A 21,193-nucleotide genomic window follows, 5' to 3' on the forward strand; every position below is an offset into this window, starting at 1 on the left:
CCCGCATCAGGCAGACATCCCCCGTCAGCGACATCCCGAGGGTCCTTAGCACTGCTGCAGAGGTGGGAGAAGCTCCTGCCACCGCTGCTGCACTTGCCAGCCATGAGCCTGGCTTCTGGCTGAGCGGTGCTCTCCCACTGACCACCAAGGGGCAGCTCCTGCATTGAGCATCTGCCTTCTGGAGGTCAGTTGTTCCGCCTTTTGGTTATAGCGACCAGTTGTTCTGCCCTTTGGTTAATTTGCATATTAGCCTTTTATTATATAGGATTAAAGGAGTTCTTTTATTCTGGATGTAATAGACCCTTATTAGGTAAATTATTTGCAAATATTTTCTCCCATTCTGTGGGTTGTCTTACTAATTTGCTTTTACATTTAGTTATACTTATGAGTTACAGTAAGAATTACTTACACACTATCAATGGACATGTACAATGTGGAGAGCGGCTACAGCATTTGGACAGGTTCAAGCCTCAGACTGACTTGTGGCAAAGCCACATACAAGTCCCAGCTTGGAGGGCCAAGCCCTCCCAGCACAATTATAGCCAAAAGGCTATGGTTGTAAGCTTGACCTATAGTCCGACCCTGAAGTCCAGGGTAGCTAAGGGATGTGGGCTGCCCAGAGGGTAGGGGGAGTGTGTGCAGCAAGTGCTGTCAAAACAAGGCTTGAAAGAGTTCAGAGAATGGCAACAACAGGAAAGAAGCAGATTTGAAATTCACAAGAACATTGTAAACATCTTGCCCTTGTTTTGCTTTGTGTGCTCTGACTATAAAATAAAGCTTCGGCTTACAGGCTGTCACTGTTTCCTCATCTAGGCACAGTGATCCTACCTGGCCCCAAATGTATTCTCTTGTCTGTTTTCTTTAATCCTTCACTGCCCCTCCTCAGGTTGACCCCTGTAATTCTTTTTTTAAACCTTTATTTTCTTCGTTTTATTTTATTTTTTCTTTTTAAAATTTTCTTTGTTTTATATATAACTATGTTAAATATATTTATTGAAATGTTAATTTTACATCTGTTGAATCGAATAAAATTAGGGCATTTTCCTTTATTTTTGGTTTTTCTATTTAATATTCTAGCAATTCATCTTTATTTTCTTTTATTAAAGTGTTGGTCTGTAACAAACTTCACTGCAGGTAGTTTGAAAGCACTGGGTTAGAATGTTTTAGACCTGGAATGTGCCTAAACTGAGTATATTTTTTTCATTGCCAGCACTTATCTTACTTAGCCTGACTTGGATAGAATTTATACAGAGGTGTCTTATCAACATCTCTTTGGGTCATGAGCCAGAAAAGGTTCTGGGAAAGCTAATCTGGGTCTAAATCCATTTTATTTTATTTCTTACCTGAGTGTATCTACCAGTCGTCTTGCAATGCGCTTTCTTCTCTTAAATCTGAAGACCCAGATCCTACTTATTCCACAGACTGCAGGTACTGGTACATTTGAACATTGCCAAGCCCTATGACATTCTTTAGAGTTTGGGGATTCTGGACTAGTTGGTTCAGACAGGACACGGAAGGCCTGTAATGATATATTGAAGCATCTAGAGTTAATACAGATTAGTTCACATTTATTTTTTAAAAACCATTCCTTAAACAAAACTGAAGAATTTAGAATTATCCTTCCTATACCGTCACCAAAAATGTTAAAATTCATTCATATTTATGGAATACTTGTTCTTTTAGCCACACAATGCTTGAAAAAACTACTAGTGGTATTGAGCTATTCCTAACATGCCAGTGTATTACACAACATTATGAAACTTCTTTTATTAAAAAAAAAAGTAAAAAAATCCGACTCTGACTTTTAGTACATAAAATACATACACTTCTCTCATTCTCTCCAGCCTAAACTGTATATATGATATTTTAAAAACTGGTAACACAAAGGAGATTTTTACATGTTAACTATGAAATTTGGTTAGCAGCTAAGGTTTATTTTTTTAAAAAATATTTTTATTGATTTCAGAGAGAAAAGGGGAAGGAAATAGAAACACTGATCAGCTGTCTCCTGCATGCCACCTACTGGGGATGGAGCCCACAACCCCGGGCATGTGCCCTGACCAGGAATTGAACCATGACCTCCTGGTTCATAGGTTGATGCTCAACCACTGAACCACACCAGCTGGGCGGCATGTAAGGTTTTTTAAGAAAACTTTGTATTTGGAAATAATTATAGATTCACAGGAAGTTGAAAACTAGGACAGTTTTCCCCAAGGAAACTGTTCCATAACTATGATACAATCATAGCAAGAAAACACGGGTATAATGTATGTGTATACTTTCATGACCACTCATTACTTTCTATCATTATTCATTTAACCACCACCACACTCAAAATACAGGTATTGCATCATCACAAATTCTCCCTCTTGCTACCTCTTTATAACCATACCCAGCTTTTCCCTCCACCAGAAAGTATTAGATAAATTTATGCCAGTTTCATTTCAAGATGTATTGAGATAAGTATTTTTAAAAGGAAGGAGGCATAAGTGTGCAATATGATACAGTCAGGTAAGAACACATTTCAACTATAAATCTCTAGCTAAAGATTACCCTGTAAGCTCCTTGTAGGCAAAAACTACTCTCTCTATTCTATATAACTAGAGGCCCGATGCACAAAGATTCGTGCAGGAATGGGCCTGCCTTCCCCTGGCTGCTGGCACCACCTTTGCTCTGGCCTGGAGCCGCCTTTCCGCCTTCCCACGCTGCCCAGAGTCCAGGAGCAGCTGGGGCAGTGCAGAACGCCTGCGTTATCGCCATGGTGATGATGCAAGCGTCCTGCCCGGCTGCTCAGCGCCTGCATATGCAAATTAACCCATCTTTGTTGGGTTAATTTGCATGCTCACTCCTGATTGGCTGGTGGGCGTTGCGAAGGCACAGTCAATTTGCATCTTTCTTTTATTAGTGTAGATAAAAGGGTAATATGCAAATTGACCAAACGGCGGAACAACCGGTCGCTATGACACACCCTGACCACCAGGGGGCAGACGCTCAATGCAGGAGCTGCCCTCAGCCTGTAGGCCCTGATCACCCAATGGGGGCCTGCCAGCCAACCTTTCGGTTCCTTCCCCTGGCTGGCAGGTTCTGATCGCCTGCCGGCAGCTGGAGAATATGGCTCTGATCACAGGCCAGGCCTAGGGACTGTACCCATGCACAAATTTTGTGCACTAGGCCTCTAGTTATAGAATAAGGGTTGACAACTTTTTCCTGTGAGGGGCCAAATTATATTTTAGGCTCTTTGCACCCATTCTACCCTGCCATTGTAGCAAAAAAGCAACCACAGATAATATAGAAATGAATGAGCATGGTTATGTTCCAATAAAACTTTATTTATAAAAGTAGGTGGCAGCCATATTTGGCCTACAGGCAAGTTTGCCAACACCTTTTCTAGAACATTGCTAATTAGTACCTAAAGTAGATTCTAGTTAAGGGACAAATCATGACTTTTGCAATAAGCCAATATTCAATAACTGGGCTCTGAATCACCATTGTTTAAAGGCCGGGTATAGAAATGACTACATGAACATAAGATTGACTTACCCTGTTTATATATAGCAAAATATCAAATATTAACAGAAATAAATAACTTTAATTATTCATATGGTCAAAAATGTTTTAGTAGGAAAAAATGTTATTTATGGTAGTAGTCTTAAATGCTTGAGACTTATTGAGGCTTTTCCTAACTACTTTATTTTGGTCACAAATTATGCCAATAATTTAAAAGACTTATAACATACCTGTTGGATGGGCTCTGCAATTAAACACCCAACTACTTTCTTTTCATCAGATATAAAGAGAAATGTTTTGGTTTTGTTTGGACATCTGGGAACAACTTGCTGAAAGCCCAACTCATTATCGACAAGTTCTTGCACTTCTTCTGCCTAATGACATAAAAAATCAAAAGAGGTGAATATGTTTTAAAAATTATACTTGAAACGATATGTAATTATATATACAAAATTTATGATTACTATCATTTTAGCCTATTTTATCTCTATTTCCTAAATTTATAAACCCCCACCCCCCCAATCATTTCATTATTGATGCATGTATCTGCCACTTTGGAAACAACAGGTTTCTAAGAACCTATTTTAAAGATCACTTTCAGGAGAAAGAAATCCAGACTCCTGGGAGGGAGAAAAAGTAGGAAGTGCCAAAACAGATTTTGTTTCAGTTTTATTCATTGTTCACTGGGGCTAAACATCTAGCCCAAGAAACAGAGGCAAAACTAACATAAGAAACAGACTCTGGGGCCATTCATCTCTCAATAAGTTTATGTTTTTCACAAGTGGAAGATAAAGGTAAAGTTGTCTTTTTTTGTTGTTGTCTTCACCCGAGGATATTTTTCCATTGATTTTTAGACAGTGGAAGGGAGGAGGCAAGACAGAGAGAAACATCGATGTGTCATCCATTGGTTGCCTCCGCACTCACCCAGACAAGGGTCAGGGATGAGCCTGCAACCGAGTTATGTGCCCTTGACTGGAATCAAACACAGGACCCTTCAATCTGCGGGCTGACATAATATCCACTGAATCAAACTGGTTAGGGCTAACGCTATTGTCTTTAATCTCCAACTGCCATTCCTTTACTTGTAATTCTGAGGCTAGTTTTGTATGAACTAGTATGAAAATCATCCTTACATGTGTACCAAAGTGGATTATCTATCAACAAAAGTAGTTCATACTTCAACATATGTGATTTCTTGGTGGGGGAAATGGAGGAAATGGGAGAACAATTAAAAAGCTAATGTTCCATACCTTTTTGATAGCATAACTTGGATCATGTGGCAGGACCAACACAATTTTCCCATCCCAAAACTCTGCTACTACACGTTCTCTTTTCCAGCCCTGGAGAAGACAAAAAGAAGAATAAATGATATTTTAAAAGAAAGAACAAAATCTAACAAAAAAAAACGGGGGAAGGGAAATAAAAGATGCCCCAAACAAAGTGCTTGTTCTCAAGGGGCTGACATCCTACTGGGAGATATGTATATACGTAATCTATTATGAAACAAGCCAAAGTCAAATAAGTGCTCCTCATAGAATGTGTAGGATCCATCATACCTACTAACTTGGAAAAGAATAAATTATTAGGAGTGGGAAAGTGGGGGAGGGGGAGGATAATAAACCAGGCTAAAAATATTATGAAGGTATGAACTACAGCAATAAAAACCGGGGGGGGGGGGGGGGTGGTGGTGGAGGGAAGGATGATTTGAGTAGCAGGATCAATCATAGAGATAAGGCCCAAAATAGGATGTATTTGGACTAGAAAGTTGCTTGATAAAGAAACTTCTCTCAGAAAAGAAAAATCCTGGATAAGTCATAAAAAAGCTGTTTTCTAAGGTTATCTATAAAGAAGAAATTAAAATGGTGGTGGTGGTGGTGGGGAGTGGGACGACGATCCTCAAGTCTTTTAATTTTGTTGACTGTTCAGCCCTGTTCAGAAAGCTAGAGATAAGAATACAGGGTATTCACTTAACCTAGAACAACACTTCTCTTATAGTAGGATAGTTAAAAATGGCACTTTAAAAAAAAAAAAGTTAACTTTTAAATACTGTCAGCCTCAAATATTAAGAACAACAAAACTGCAGTTGATGAAATATTTATGGATATATAGCTGTTTCAATATTTAAGCAAAAAAAGATATATATATATCTTTTAAAGCACTTTTACTTTTAGAACAAATTGAAAGACTATTTTTTGACCTACTGTGTATTTGATTCCCTCCAGAAATCTGTGGTGATGCTGAACATGCTGCAGTTCATCTTCAGGGTTGGAGGCACTATAGATCATGCCACAGGACTTACACATGGTGGCTCCAAAATGTTTCTGACCTGCGTCCTGTTAATGAAGGGGGAGGCCACATCTAAACATATCACAAATAGATCTACGTTTAATACATGTAATCACTCATTCAATTTTTCCCTTATTTTTCTTTTATGCTTGCACAAGTGAAATACTAAGTGAAAGTTTGGTTATAATATCCTCCTCACTCCCACCAAACAAAATGAAAAAGACCTTAAAATGCAATCTATATATATAAAACCCTAATATGCAAATAGAGCAAACAGCGGAACAACTGAAAAATCGGTCACTATGACGTGCACTGACCACCAGGGGGCGCATGTGGAACATGGTGGGCGTCAGCAGCAGGCGGCAGAGCTTGGAACATGGTGGGTGTTGGCCATGGTGGGATGGTGGATCAAGTGAGCGGGGTCGCCAGACCAAGGCGGGGTGCTGGTCGCTGTCATCAGGGCGAGCCTGGCGCCGGCTCTGATTGCTTGGTGCCGTCAGCGGGTGTGAGCAATGGCTCCTGGCCCTGATTGCCCCTTAGGGCTTCTCCACCATCCCCTGCTCCTGAGGCGCGATCGGGGCCAGCAGCCGCCACTTGCACCCGCTGATGGCGCTGACCCCAATTGCTCTCTGCGCCGTCAGAGGGTATGAGCGGAGGGGGCTGCTGGCAGACGGGACCAGGGGCCGTGGTGGGAGGGGCCGGGCTAGGGCACAGAGGATGGGCCAAAACCTGCCCCTGTGCCCACCACAGCCTCACCACCCACAGTTCATTTCAAGGTGCACAAATATGTGCACTGGGCTGTAGTAAATTAAGAAAAGAAATGGAATTATCTCTTGGAATGGACAGTGTGAAAAAAAAAAATCTCCCGGCTGGCGTGGCTCAGTGGTTGAGCATCAACCTATGAACCAGGAGATCACGGTTGATTCCTGGTCAGGGTACATGCCTGGAATGCAGGCTCGAACACCAGTGCGGGGCGTGCAGGAGGCAGATGATCAATGATTCTCTCTCATCATTGATGTTTCTCTCTCTTCCTCCCATTTCCTTCCTCTCTGAAATCAATAAAAATATATATTTTTTAAAATCAAGATTCAAACAAAAGAAAAAAAAAAGAATTAAAAAAACCTCAAGATTCTTTAGCTAGATAGATCCATAGTTCTAAGAAGTAAAAGATTAAATCATAAAATTTATAGCTAAGATAAAGGGAAACTTCTTTATTAAGCTCTTAAATAGGGACCTAAAAGCCTTATTTCAAAGAGGAAGGGCAAAAATTTTAGGACTTGTACATTCATTATGTATTTTTTTCCTTAAGTGTTTAGGAATATAAAAATCCTTTGCCCCAGGAGTTGATAAAAATAAATATAATACATAATAGTTAAGGGAAAGCACAGATAAATTAACAAATATATAGGGAAGTCAGGAATATTCAATGTCATGGCTCATTAATGAATCTGCATTCTATCTAATAAGGCCTTGCTTAATGCTACTGAAAATACTAGGTTCTGAAAAGTCTAATACAGGAGCTGGCAAACTTTTTTGCAAAGAACCAGATAGTAAATATTTTACGCTTTACAAAGCACACATGATTTGTCACATATTCTTTTCCTTTCCCCAACCTTTTAAAAATGTAAAAGCCATTTTAAGCTCAAAGGCCATGGTCCAGATTTGGACCATGGTCACAATTTGCCAAATCCAGGTCTAATACAATGTAGCTATTTTCATTAAATCTTTTGCTCATCAACAATAATCTTCCTAATCTGAAGACAACTCATTCATCAGCATTCTGCTAAATTACTAGCTTCGCCCAACACTATCCATTTGAAAATATACTTGAGTAGCTTTAAGTGCTGCCACTACAACAAAGCTGGCATTTACAAACTCAGAATATCTATAACCCATATTAACTATGCTAAGACAACAGGTTCTATATGTGAGAGCCACGTACACGAGGGGCTTTGTTTTGAATCTACTCACAATGATGAGCTGGTTTTTCATTTCTTTGTTTGCATCTCTGGCATTAATACTTTTCTGTGTATTGGTCTGTTTCAAAAAGTTAGTAGGTGTGATGGATGCCACAGAAGACTGTTCTCCAACTAGAGATCTTAAAACAGAAAGTTGATAAACATTATTTAATCTGCAGAGCACCTGACAATTTTTAGTGCTTTTTATAGACAATAACTTGATAAAGTAATAATACCAGAAACAATGAGAAACCTCGGAACCACTCAGAGGACTGGTAATTTACTCAGGGTAAAGTAACTAGTAAAGAATGGTGGGAACTCAAATCCTCATCTTATAACTACAAGCACAAGGGACTTTCATCTATTGTATCAGATGCACATATGCAGGATCCCTTAGTAACTTGATTTCACTTGTAAAAAATAATCTTTTGTTTGCTTTATCAAGCCTTAGGATATTTAATCATGTAGGTCTATAGAAATTCCTGGAATACCACACAAATAAGTATGCTCTAATATTAAAGCTTACAGGTAGGTCCACAGGAAGTTAGCCATCAGCATATAAACATCTTTTTACTTGGGCAGTGGTTGAGGCTAATACATGCACTTGTTCTCAAATTCCTAGATGTTGAGGAAACTTTTTCCCATTAGGAAACAATGTTAGAGGTTGCAGATTGAAGCCCCCGCCCCAGGCTAAAGTCAGCTAGCAGATATGTTTTGAATGACTCCCATGGTGTTGAAAGCTTTGGATGAGCTACCAATATTTTAAAAATCTAGAGGTTTCACTTGAAAATATATATTTCCAGCATTGTAAGAGACACTTATAAGATCTCTCTCTAGACCTCTATTTCTTCAAAGAACCTACTAGATCAATCTACACAGCACATGCTCCAGTTGGCTCCAGTCTCCACCCAGCCTGGCTGGCTCTGCAGGCATTTGAGTTCGTAACCCTTGCCTTAAAGTAGAGGTAAGAGAAAATAGGCAAAGAAACAAACCAAGTGCCTAAAGCAAGAGATTCAAACAGAAAAAAAAACCTGATAAGGAAACACTGGGGAAAAAAATGTCTAATGCTTTAAGCTAAGCCAAACTGTTTTGTGATCATTGTATTAGAATGGCTTTCACAGTGACTTCACAAACCTATTGTAAGAATTATATTTTACATCATGACCAATAGACACACAACTAAAAAAATGTTTCACTAAGTACACTATGAGAGCTGCATTATTCCATTTAAATGCTGGATATAATGCCCTTAAACTAGTTGACAAGCTATTAATGTTAAATACCTGTAATATAGAAAACACTCAGCTAGGCTGTTGACACCCTCTTCTTTATGCAACCTTTGCTAAGGTGACTCAGCGTTTCCCATCCCAGCATGCATGACCGCAATCTCTTTACTTCTATCTTAGCAATTTTAACACTTTATTATATGTGCTCATTTAAATGCCTATCCTCCCCTAATCGTAGCAGGACCATGTACTATTTATCTTCACAGCTCTAAAAACTCAGTATAGTTCAATATCACATAGTACTCTGTAAGTGTTCACCAAATAAAGGAATAAACAAACAAAAATGAATGTGAAACTGTGAACCAGAGAATCTGTAGTCTACCTAAAGTAATAGATTAAACCACAAGAAACTGATGATATTTGACCTTTTGGGTCCTACATAAAGAGCTATTTCAAATGACTCAACCAATAGTATCCTAATATCTCCCTATGCCAGATTAAATTAGTTTACACACCTTTATCAGCTAATTGTGATAGATTTCAGCGCTTAAGAAACAGTCACGAAGGAAGACATAGTTGAGAAAAGGGAAGGTGAAAAAAATAGGACTATGGCCTTTGAAGAGGGAAAGCTGTCCACCCAACTCAATCTCTCAGGTGAGGAACCCCTAAGGATAGGAGAACTTAGCTAGGAAGTGCCTTTCTCAATACCTGTAGTTATTTATCATCAAATGGGAAGAGAAGTACCAAAGCTTCTTAGCAAGATGTTCAGACCATAACAAACTTCTTTTCTAGCACTTTCCACCTACCATGCTCACATCTATCCATGCCTCCCCACATCCCACTCAGCTTTGACCAGGATAGGGCTTCAGCTGGAATTTATTAAGCTGCTGCAAATTACTTACTCCTCTTGCCTGAGTTTCTCATCTATAAAACAGAGATAATAATGGTACCTACATCATAAGGTTGTAGATGCTCATTAAACATTAACCATTACTAATATAGTATCACCCAGGGAAGGCAATATAGCCTAAAGGACTTTGATTCAGATGTGGATTCTAGTCCTGGCTCTGCCACCTAATAGCTGTGTAACTGTGGCTGAATGACTAAGTTTCCTCAGCTAAAAATGGAATTGATAATGCTATCTTCCTTCTAGGTTGTTGTGAGGACTAAGTGAGATAATGGATATAAACTGCTTATTATGGGCCAGGTTATACATAAAAGTGTTAGCAATTATAAAGACCTTTCTCTTCTCTCAAGCTCATAAAAATCTTTTTTCTTCTCTCAACTCAGGTTCTTAGGAAGTTTCTATGAAAAGATATGATTTCATCTCTATCCTTAATTTCTCCTTAGTGGAAAAGGAAAAATTGCTCTCCAAATTAAATAGTACAAGAAAAAAAAAAGAGATCCATAGAACTCATCTATATATATAAAAGCCAAGCGACTGGAACGACAGAACAACTGGAAGGACTAGTTGCTATGACGCACACTGTGGCGGCCAACCAGCCCGGGGAGGGCAGGCCTGACCCCACCCATGCATGAATTTGTGCACCAGGCCTTTAGTAATTGAATACTCATAGAACATTAAAATAAAAACAATTCCTACCTTTTTGTATTGACTGAAGACGCACTGAAGATGGGATAGACAATGGATTCAGACGAAACTGGTAGAAGGAAAAGTTGACAATAATTTGTATTACAAAATAAACGCAAAGCTTTATATCTTAAGATTTTAAAGGCTTATAAAACCAAAATACATTACTTAAAGTTAAGATGTAAGAGCAATCAAGACAGTATGATATTGGCAAAAAGATAGACAAATAGATCAATGGAACAAAATAGAGAGCCTAAAAACAGACCTATGCAAATAAAATCAACTGATTTCTTACAAAAAGACAAAGGTACTTTAATGGAGAAAGGATCGTCAACAAATGCTGGAACAATTGAACATCCATATGCAAAAGAATGACTATACTTACATATACAGTGGGGCCTTGACTTACGAGTGTCCCGACTAACGAGTTTTTTGAGATACCAGCTGTCTCTTGGCCGATTTTTTGCTTTGAGTTGACAGAGTAATTTGAGTTAACGAGCTCGGTCTTGGAATGAATTAAACTTGTAAGTCAAGGCCCCACTGTACTAGTATAGTATACCCATGCTCAAAATGGATCACCTATTTAAATGTAAAATGTGAAACTATAAAACTTCTAGAAGAAAACATAAGAGAAAAATCTGCATGAACCTGGGTTTAGTGCTAAGTTTTTACACAAAAACACAATAGATGAAAGAAAAATTAAGTTGGAATTTATAAAATTTAAACATTTTGCTCTGCAAAAAATTATTTAAGAAAATGAAAGGACAAGCCACAGACTGGGAGAAAATCCTATTTCTGATCGAGGACTTGTATCCAGAATACAAAAAAAAACCTCTTACAACTCAACAATAAGAAAATAGTCCAATTCAAAATGGAAAAAGATCTGAATAGACAGTTCAACAAAGATATACATGGGAAATAAACACAAAAAATTTTATAACTACTGTAAATAGAAAGCCATTATTTTTCTGTTACATGTTCCATTGTATCAGTGATAACACAACCGTGGTAAAACATAATGCATACTAAGTACTTAGCACTGCCTGGTACATATTCAGTATCCAGTAATATTAGCTATTACCATTATGAACAATCATTATATACAAATATTTATAGAAATAGGTATTTATAAAATTATATCCTATATAATAAAAGCCTAATATGCTAAGTGTCTGACCATTCCACCATTCGACCAGTCGCTATGATGCACACTGACCAACAGGGGGTAGACACTCTGACTGGTAGGTTAGCTTGCTGCTGGGGTCCAGCTGATCGGGACTGGGCGTGACGGCCAGACACACCCTGGAGCCCTCCTGCAGTCCTTCCCTGGCCCTGATCATGAACAGGTGGGGTCCCTCAGCCTGGCCTGCGCCCTCTCACAATCCAGGATCCCTCGGGGGATGTTGGAGAGCTGGTTTCAGCCCAATCCCCACAGGCCAGGCTGAGGGACTCCACCGGTGCAAGAATCCGTGCACCGGGCCTAAAGTTTATATATAAATAAAATTAGATCCTTATAAGGGTTATTGTTCCAGATTATGCTTTTAGTTTTTATATTTTTTTTGTTTTCTTCCTATGAGTTAGTTTCTCACCATATAGTCAGTATGTCTACTCCTAGAATTTAATTCCCCAAATTTGTAGATATAACCAATGAAGTAAAGTTATCAAGAATCTGTAAATAGAATGTTAATTAACCTCTATAAATTCATAGTTTAGTAAACACTATTTAATTGAACAATGACACCATAAGTTAATAACAGAATTTCAGAATGAAGAGGAATTTACAAATTACGACTAACCCCTTTCTTTAGAAATCTCTTCTCTAGATCACACAGTTAATTAGTGGCAGATTTAGACAAAATCTCAAGGTTCCTGATGCTCGATTCAGTGTCTTTTCCATGGCTTAGTAAATTCCACTTATATCTGGGCTTTGATCAAATCTATAACATAAATTGTTTTTAGTCTTTCCTATTATTTAATAGGGTAAAAGATAGGTAGGGTAGGTATGAGAACACCTAGCTCTAGATTGTTTAAAGTAACTTGGCCACATCCCATAGACCAGGGGTGGGCAACCTTTTTGTGAGTGTGTGCCAAAACCAGCAAAATCTCTGACTCAAAATTCTTCTGCGTGCCAACCCTAATTTTTTGAGAATGTTACGCCTACTTGATATCTCTTACGGTGTACGTATGTGAAGAACCTTGAAGAAATAATAAAATTCATTCAAGCGACAAAAACACAGTATATGATGATGAAAAATACATTTATTTTTTAATGTATACATGTTATGTAAAATTATTTATTTATCTAAGATGCACCTACACTGAATTTATCTGAAAAATAAAAAAGTCGATATTAAGAAAAAAACTGTAAATGGAAAATTATAAGAGAGGGTTTCACGTGCCAGCAAAAGTTACTGGCGTGCCATGTTTGGCATGCGTGCCAGGGGTTGCCCACCCCTGCCATAGAACAATTAAACATCAATATTTTGTCTTAAGTTCCAGTCTTAAGGCCTTCTTGTCTCCTCCTTTTTAAAATGCACTGCATTAGAAAACAAAACAAACAAACCCCCAAACAAAATGCACTGCATTGCTTATCACACAAAATAGTGTCACCAAAATAAACACAAAGATACAAACGCAGGCACACATACTGATATATATATAAAAAACCAAAACATTATTGTATATGATTTTATATTGATACATGTAATGAAGTATTATCATTAGTTAATAAACTCATTTTGAGAAGAGACGTTTTCTCTTACCTGCCTTGTTTTCACTGTGAGAATCTCCTGAAGAATAACACTTATTTTCTTCAGGTTTATTCTCCCTTGAAGAAACTACTCCACTTGATGAATCCTGGAGCTAATGAATAGGTAAAATTTAAGAAAACTTGTAATTCTTAATCATTTTCCACTTATTGAATGAATTCCAATAGATGTTTTTAAAACAAAATATCTAGTTTATTATGAATTACTTTATAACATGATTTTGAATTCTCAATTTTCATCCTATTTTAAGGAGAATTTCCTGTATACTTACTAAGTGTACATAACCTTTTATTTATTTATTTTATTATTTTTTTTATATTTTATTGATTTTTTACAGCAAGAAAGGGAGAGGGATAGAGAGCCAGAAACATCGATGAGAGCGGAACATCAATCAGCTGCCTCCTGCACACCCCCCACTGGGGACATGCCCACAACCAAGGTACATGCCCCTGACCGGAACCGAACCCGGGACCCCTCGGTCCGCAGGCCGACGCTCCATCCACTGAGCCAAACCGGTCAGGGCTACATAACCTTTTAAAAGACAGTGTGGCCTGGGCCGGTGTGGCTCAGTTAGTTGAGCATCATTCCATGCCCTGAGAGGTTGCCGGTTGGATTCCCAGTCAGAGCACATGCCCAGGTTGGGGGCATGCAGGAGGTAGCCAATTGATATTTTCTCTCTCAATGATGTTTCTCTCTCTCCCTCTCTCTCTCTAAAATCAATTAAAAAAAAAAAAGTTAAAAGACAAGTCTGTAATTTGTCATCCTATCAAAAATGTATTATAATTCTGGAAAAGATGGCAGACTTAAGCTTATTGAACATCCTTTCTGTAATTGAACAAAAACAAAAATTAGTGAAAATGGCAAATTTCCCCAGTAGCCACCAAACTGGAAAGGGACCTTTTGTCATAAGGTTTAAAAACAGGCAGCAAACGAAAGAAAAAGAACATTCTGGAGTAGTTGGGGAGGCTTCTAAGTCCACTTTTTGGGCAGGAGCTAGGAAGTGGAAAAAGCAAATTAGAAAAAAATTCTGACAAATTTTACTAACACTATAGTTTGGTGAGACTTAGAAAATATATAGTTTGGGGAAAAGGAAAAAAACCTTTTGCTTAAAGTAGAACTGCTTTACAAGACCATAATATCACAGTAGAGATGGGACAATCCATCAATTTGCCATTTTGTAGGGCTCCATAATGAGTTGGTGAAAGGTTTTAACCCAATAAGGAAAGCAGGATTCACCCCCAGCTAGTAGAAATGAATACTAGTAGTGGGTATTTAGCAAAATCCTAAGAGAGGAGAGCCTAGTTCCACAAATTTAAGATGCAGCTACTGATGACAACTAGATAGAATCCAATATCCAGCCCCTTAAAATGATGCTCAGAAAATAAAGCAGAAAAGAGCATCCAGAGAATCTGTCATGTCACTCTACCAAACAGATATAGAGAGAATACTAACTAGGAGATGACTGGGTGCTCCACTTTGTTTTGCTGGATTGAGAATTAATTTTAGTTTGAACGGTCCCCCCAATTCTTAAAAATTTAGGCACTTTATTTATATACAGTGAAGTGCACAGATATAAAGTATACAGTTTGATGAGTTTTGGTAAACTTATATACCTATGTAACTTAAACTCAAAACCCCCATCAAGATATAGGTTTTTGGCCTGGCTGTTGTGGCTCAGTGGTTGAGCGTCGACCTATGAACCAGATCAGGGTGCCTGGGTTGCGGGCTTGATCCCCAAAAGTGGGTGTGCAGGAGGCAGCCAATCAATGATTCTCTCATCATTAATGTTTCTATCCCTTTCTTCCTCTCCCTTCCTCTCTAAAATCAATAAAAATATATTTAAAAAAAATATATATATATATCCACATACCTATATATAAATCAATAAAAATATATTAAAAAAATATATATACACATACCTATATATATTAGGCTAAACATTTTTTAAAAAAACTTTTTAATGTGGCCATAAAAAATTTTAAATTACATGCAGCTGGTATTCTATTTCTATCAGACAACACTAGTCTGGGCTAGCTGTGTTAAATTTATGAGCAAGATCAAAAAGCATAGAATGGCAACCATGAAAACATACTACATAAAATAAAAAAAAATCCAACTAGCTATATGTTAACAGTGATCATCTCCAAGAGATCATCTTCTGTGATCTCTAAATTTTCTAGAATCTAGTACTTTAAATAATAAGCTAAAACAAAAACCATATGCTCATACTCTGGAAACCTACTACATGAATTTTGTTATTTCTACTTTCTAAAAACACCATCAAATAAAAGATGTTAAGCTTCTCTGGACTTTAGTTTCATCATGAGGAAATTTAATAAAATGTATACCTTAATGCCAAGGAAATGTTGGTAGGCTTCCTTAAGCCAAAAAGGGAGAAATGTCCTATCTTTCCATCCTGCCTCTAAATTCTTTAGTGATTAAACTATACTATTTGGTTTCATAAAAGCAGTCCTCCAGACTGCAAAGAAAATAACATTTTGTTCAATTATGTTACATATATAGAATGTATACTGAAGTTTTGTTATATGTATATAGTTTTGTTAGTTTTTAAAATGTTTAGTTTTCTTTACCTTTATTAATTTCTCTTCATTTTTATTTCTTATACCCAGCAGCTCAATGTTCAGTTCCTTTTCCAGCAACAAGCACTTTGGCACTTGCCTTGTCTCAAAACTTTTTCTTTCATTAACAGTCTCTACATCAGAATCTTTAATCACTTCTGATTTATTCTCTTGGTTGAGTCCCAGTAATGGCTTGTTTTCCAGAGACAATTTTCTAAGAGAGGATTTTTTCCTAACAAAAAATGCTGCTCCACCCTGGAGTGTTACTTGTGGTTTGACTTTTTGGCTTAGAACTCGAGGAGCATTTAAATTATTTTCAGCTGAATAACAACTATTCTCTTTCTCTACAATTGGTTTGTAGGCCACTCGATTTTGCTTGGAATTTTTAGAATTCTTTGATACAGGCTTGTTGCACTTATAACTTGGTTGACACTTAGCAGTTAAACTCTTCTGTGGTTTTTTCTTCATCTTCTTGGAGCAGATTGGTTTTTCTTGCTTTTTTTCTGTCACACTGGGAAAAGATGTATCTTCATTATTAGTTTTTAGACAAATGGATCTACTCTCTTTTATCATCTTTCTCTCCAATGGATTGAGGTAACACTTACTAGTATTTTTGTTGTAAAAGGATACAGTAGACAAACAAGATTTAAAAGGTGAACCTTGATTTGCTGATGGTAATCTATCTTCTTTAGTTGTTTTGAGCAGACTTGAAGTGAAATGGCCTTGTTGAGAGCAATGCACATTTTCTTCATTACGTTGGCAAATGTATTTTTTATTAGGTGATGAAAATATATTTTCAGTAAAATCCAAAATTAATTTCTTTGATGGAATGTCAGATAATAGGCTATGAAAAAAAAAACAAAGTCCATTGATAAGAACTGTTATTTTGCTTCAATTTTTTATGCCAATCTACTGCTAAGTAATAAACAATTCTACCCAATGGTCACACTACAAAACAATACACCCTCTCCACCAAACATCCATTCACACACATTATGTATTAGTTTTAACAGTAGGATTCTCAAATTGTTTTTACCAAACAAAGCATTCAAATATTTTTCAAAAGACAGTGTTTGTGAAAACAGTTTACAAAGAAGCTTTGAGATAAGTGAGTGTTTTAAAACCTATTTCAAAGTCCTGGCCATATACAAATTATAGCCCATATACTTTGCTTGAGTGGCTATAAGTGCCCTAAAATGATTAATTCTATGTAATTAGGGCCTGTTCTGTGGGGAGTAATTTATATATGGTATGACATGTAGTAAGTACTAAGTAGGATTGCTTATAAACAAGTATCTATTGTATGCAAAATGCTATGTTAAGTATTACATAAGAGAGTAGAAAGGAGCAAGATAATTAAAGATTTGGCATACATTTCAAAGCCACAGAGAAACAGCTCTTTCTCTGATTCCTTGGCAAAAGCATTAAATAATCTTATATAATAAAAGGCTAATATGCAAATCGACCGAACAGTGGAATGACCGGTCGCTATGACACTCAGACCACCAGGGGGCAGATGCTCAATGCAGGAACTGCCCCCTGGTGGTCAGTGCGTTCCCACAGGGAGAGCACCGCTCAGCCAGAAGCCCTGAGCCAGGCTCACAGCTGGCAAGTGCATCGGCAGTGGCGGGAGACTCCCACCTCCGTAGCAGTGCTAAGGATGTCCAACTGCTGGCTTAGGCCCACTCCCCGCAGAGAGCGGGCCTAAGCTGGTAGTTGGACATCCCCTGAGGGCTCCTGACTGCAAGAGGGCACAGGCCAGGCTGAGGGACTCCTCGAGTGCCAAATTTTGTGCACCGGACCTCTAGTTAATTATAAAAGCTTACAGTATTTCCAGACTAGAATTAGAATATAAAATATTACTATAGCCACAAGGAGTAGGCCAGTGAAAGGATGGAAATTTTAAGAGAAGGTAAGAAAGCCCATAGGTGAATTCTTCTTTTCTGAATTTCTACCCATAGGATGAGACTCACCTGTCACAGTTCAAAGAATTCTGCTTCCTTTTCCTTGGAGTAAAAGCTGACATCTTCTTACCTGAACCCCTAAAAGCAACAAGACAATTATAATTACCAAACTCATCCAATGTGCATAAAAACCAGTATACCGAAATTCTATCTTAGAAGTCTGAAAAAACTTTCAGATGGGTAATGGTTCAGAGATCCAAGAAAACGATTATTTTTAAAACAAATCACTTTAATAAAGATTTAAAATATATAAAAAAGAAAAGGAAAAACACTACATCACAGTAGCAATTCGAACAGGAAATACAAGCAGGGAAATGACCCTACCAGGAAGGAAGTATTTTTTACCCCATTTTAGGGCACATTCTCTTTTAATTAGCCTGATGAACTCATACCGAGTGTAAACACTTTTCATCTGGACCGCCTTCCTGCGGTTGCCCTCACCCCGCCCCTGCCACTGTTATCAGCAGATGCTGCCCTATGCTTCCATCGCATCGATGCTTCCTTCACATTCCATCTAACACGTCTTCTTGTTGATGTAACTGTTTCTCAATAGCCTGTACACCCACTGACTCGTTTCCCATTTGCATCAGAGTCCAGCAAGACAACGGGGAAAGCATAATCCTCTATTTTACCAGCCGGGGATCCCTGACCAAGCCGCTTGTTCACTTTTCATTTTATTCTTGTCACCATTTTATTTGTTGTTGTCCACCCGAGGATATATATATATTTTTTTAGAAAATGAAAGGGAGGTGGGGAGACAGAGAGAAACATCCAAGTGAGAGAGACACATCGCCTGGCTGCCTCCCCAACACGCCCCCACGGGAGGGCACGAGCCAGCAACCAACATGCATGCCCTTGACGGGAACAGAACCCGAGACCTGAGCCCCTGCAGCACGCAGGCCGAGGCTCTCAACAGTGAGCAAGCCGGCGAGGGCCGCCAGTTTCCTTTTATAAAACACCCTGACCTTCTAAGGCGGCTGAAAATAAACAATCATGCAACTTAACTCTCGAGCAGATGGCATGTTGCTCAGCGAAAGTTTCCTCTTGCCCTTCCTTCGGAGCAGGTATATTTTTTAAAATGACACAAGCGTGATTTCAAAGTTAAACAGAAAGACCAGGGCCTCCGGGAACTAATGTCTAGCTGCGGCTTAAGGGAAGACCCCTGTAAGACTGAATGAGGAAAAGAATGCCTTTCGGGGCAAAAAGACAAGAAAACTCCGGCGTAGGGGAAGGCGGAAACCCGGTGACCTGGAAGTGTGGCGAACGGGTTGGTGGCTTCGGTCTCGAGCCGCGACGCGCCAAGCCCAGAGGAAAAGTTCTTTGACTCCTTGACATTCAGCCCCACCACGTTCTATAGAATCTCCAGTCCTCCGCGTCCCACCCCAGCCGCAGCCCTCCGCGGAAATTACCTGCACCTCAGGGCTGCCGAGCTCTCCTCAGCCGAGCCAGATGCTCCGCCACTGTATTCAAATTGTCCCGCGCCAGGCAAGGCTGAAGCTGCTGCGTTCTGATTCGCCGCTTCTCGGAGTTTCCAGAGGCTGACTCGGTGATTGGTCGTACTCTAGTTATTGCCCCACCCACCTAAAGGCGGTCTCCAAGATTCTCCCGCCCTTGGGAGGCGAAAGCCTCTCCCCGAAAGCCACCCACAATCCCTTTCGGCCACGCCGGGTCCTACGCCTCAGGACTTGTTTAGGTGCATTCTGGGAATTGTAGTTTTTCCGTAAAATAAAGGCGCCCTTTCAACATCCTTGGTGTTGTTTTTGTGAAGTAGCCTTTTCCATATTCTCGAGGCACTCATATTTCAAATTTGAAGCCTTAGCGTTAGTTAAATATTTTTATTAGTCATAGGTTAGGTTTCTAGCAATTTTTTTTTTACTTTTCAGGTTAAATTTAAAAAATTAAATCATGGCACTAATATCTGGTATGTGCCAGACATTCTTGCACGCTTTACGTGTTTTATTTACTACACATCACAATCTATGAGATATGTATTATCATTCCCATTTTATAGAGGACCTGAAAACAATTACTATTTATAGGATATAACTAGGTTCTTGCTTTGGGGAGCTCAAATGTTCCTAACACAATCATTAGTTGTTAGCTATTACTTTAATCTTTGTGTTACCAGCTCCTGGTACTGTCTCTGGAACATTTTTAGTTCTAAATAAATTTAACTTAAGAATGAAATAAGAGTAATAGCTTTACCGGAGTAAAATCATTACCAATTTATAGCAGGAAGTGATCTGAGGTTCACAGGTTTGGAATTTGCCCCATCTCACAGGTAACAGTTGGTCAATTTTTAAAAAATATATATTTTTATTGATTTCAGAGAGGAAGGGCCAGAGAGATATAAACATCATTGATGAGAGAGAATCATTGATTGGCAGCCTCCTGCACATCAAGTTGGCAACCCTGGCATGTGCCCTAACTGGGAATCGAACCTGGGACCCTTCAGTCTGCAGGCCAATACTCTATCCACCAAGTCAAACCAACTTGGGAAGTTGGTGGATCTTAAAGGCAGAACAGTCATAGTCCCAATCCAAGAGGCATATTGCCTATGGGGAATATTAACAACTCACTTGAGTGATATATTCTAACCCTTTCCTCCCATGAACGTATTTAACCCTAGCAAAATAATCTATGAATTAGCTGCTCCACTATCTATATCATCTACATTTGCAGGTGAAGTAAGTGAAGCACAGAATATATCCAAAGGTGTGCCTTACAAGTGGTGGAGCTAGAATGACAATAGTGAAGGAATTTGGATTCATTCAAAACTTAATGAATTAAGGAAGTGTCAAGTACCGCGATGGGTGGAGTGAACGCCCAGCTGTGAAGAAGGCAGTTTCTGCTCCTCTGGGAGCCCACGTGGAGTCCGGGGGTGGGGGTGGGGAAGCAGATAAAACCAATTGATAAGCCTCAGGACTTAACCGACCACTGGGTGAAGGCTCTGAAAATAAAGTCAGCTAATGACATTTTTCTTTTAAGATGGTGGCCTTTCAAGAAGGTTGGGGGTCGGTAAAAGAGGATACAGGAGGGATAAACAGTGATGGAGACGTGACTTGGGATGGTGCGCACACAGTACAATATACAGATGATGTATATTATACATTTATACACCTGAAACCCATATAATTTTATTAACCAGCGTTGCCCCAATACATTCAATTTAAAAGAAGAAGAAGAAGAAAATATAAAAGATGTCGTTTCCCGCTATATTTCCCAACCACCAGTTGCTCAGGCACCATCCTCTGGGCCCGGAAGCACCCCAGCCCCGCCCAACGCCCTCCTCCGCGCCAGGATCAAAAATGGCG

General features: G+C 38.8%; 1 protein-coding gene across 1 annotated transcript in view; it reads right to left on the bottom strand.

Moving 5' to 3' along the window:
- Positions 1-19,381, bottom strand: part of ESCO2 (establishment of sister chromatid cohesion N-acetyltransferase 2) — a 25,521-nt gene extending 6,140 nt beyond the window's left edge. The window contains exons 1-10 of the mRNA XM_014457030.2: positions 19,289-19,381; positions 17,889-17,957; positions 15,928-16,759; positions 13,331-13,430; positions 10,581-10,638; positions 7,765-7,891; positions 5,709-5,840; positions 4,758-4,847; positions 3,738-3,881; positions 1,344-1,519 (exon numbers count right to left, since the gene is read on the bottom strand). Of these exons, the coding sequence (XP_014312516.1) occupies positions 1,344-1,519; positions 3,738-3,881; positions 4,758-4,847; positions 5,709-5,840; positions 7,765-7,891; positions 10,581-10,638; positions 13,331-13,430; positions 15,928-16,759; positions 17,889-17,941 (1,712 nt within the window). The 5' untranslated portion in view covers positions 17,942-17,957; positions 19,289-19,381. The remainder of the gene's footprint in view (positions 1-1,343; positions 1,520-3,737; positions 3,882-4,757; positions 4,848-5,708; positions 5,841-7,764; positions 7,892-10,580; positions 10,639-13,330; positions 13,431-15,927; positions 16,760-17,888; positions 17,958-19,288) is intronic.
- Between the last annotated feature and the right edge of the window lie 1,812 nt (positions 19,382-21,193).

Source organism: Myotis lucifugus, unplaced genomic scaffold (assembly GCF_000147115.1).
Source record: "Myotis lucifugus unplaced genomic scaffold, Myoluc2.0 scaffold_1, whole genome shotgun sequence".
NCBI lineage: Eukaryota > Metazoa > Chordata > Mammalia > Chiroptera > Vespertilionidae > Myotis > Myotis lucifugus.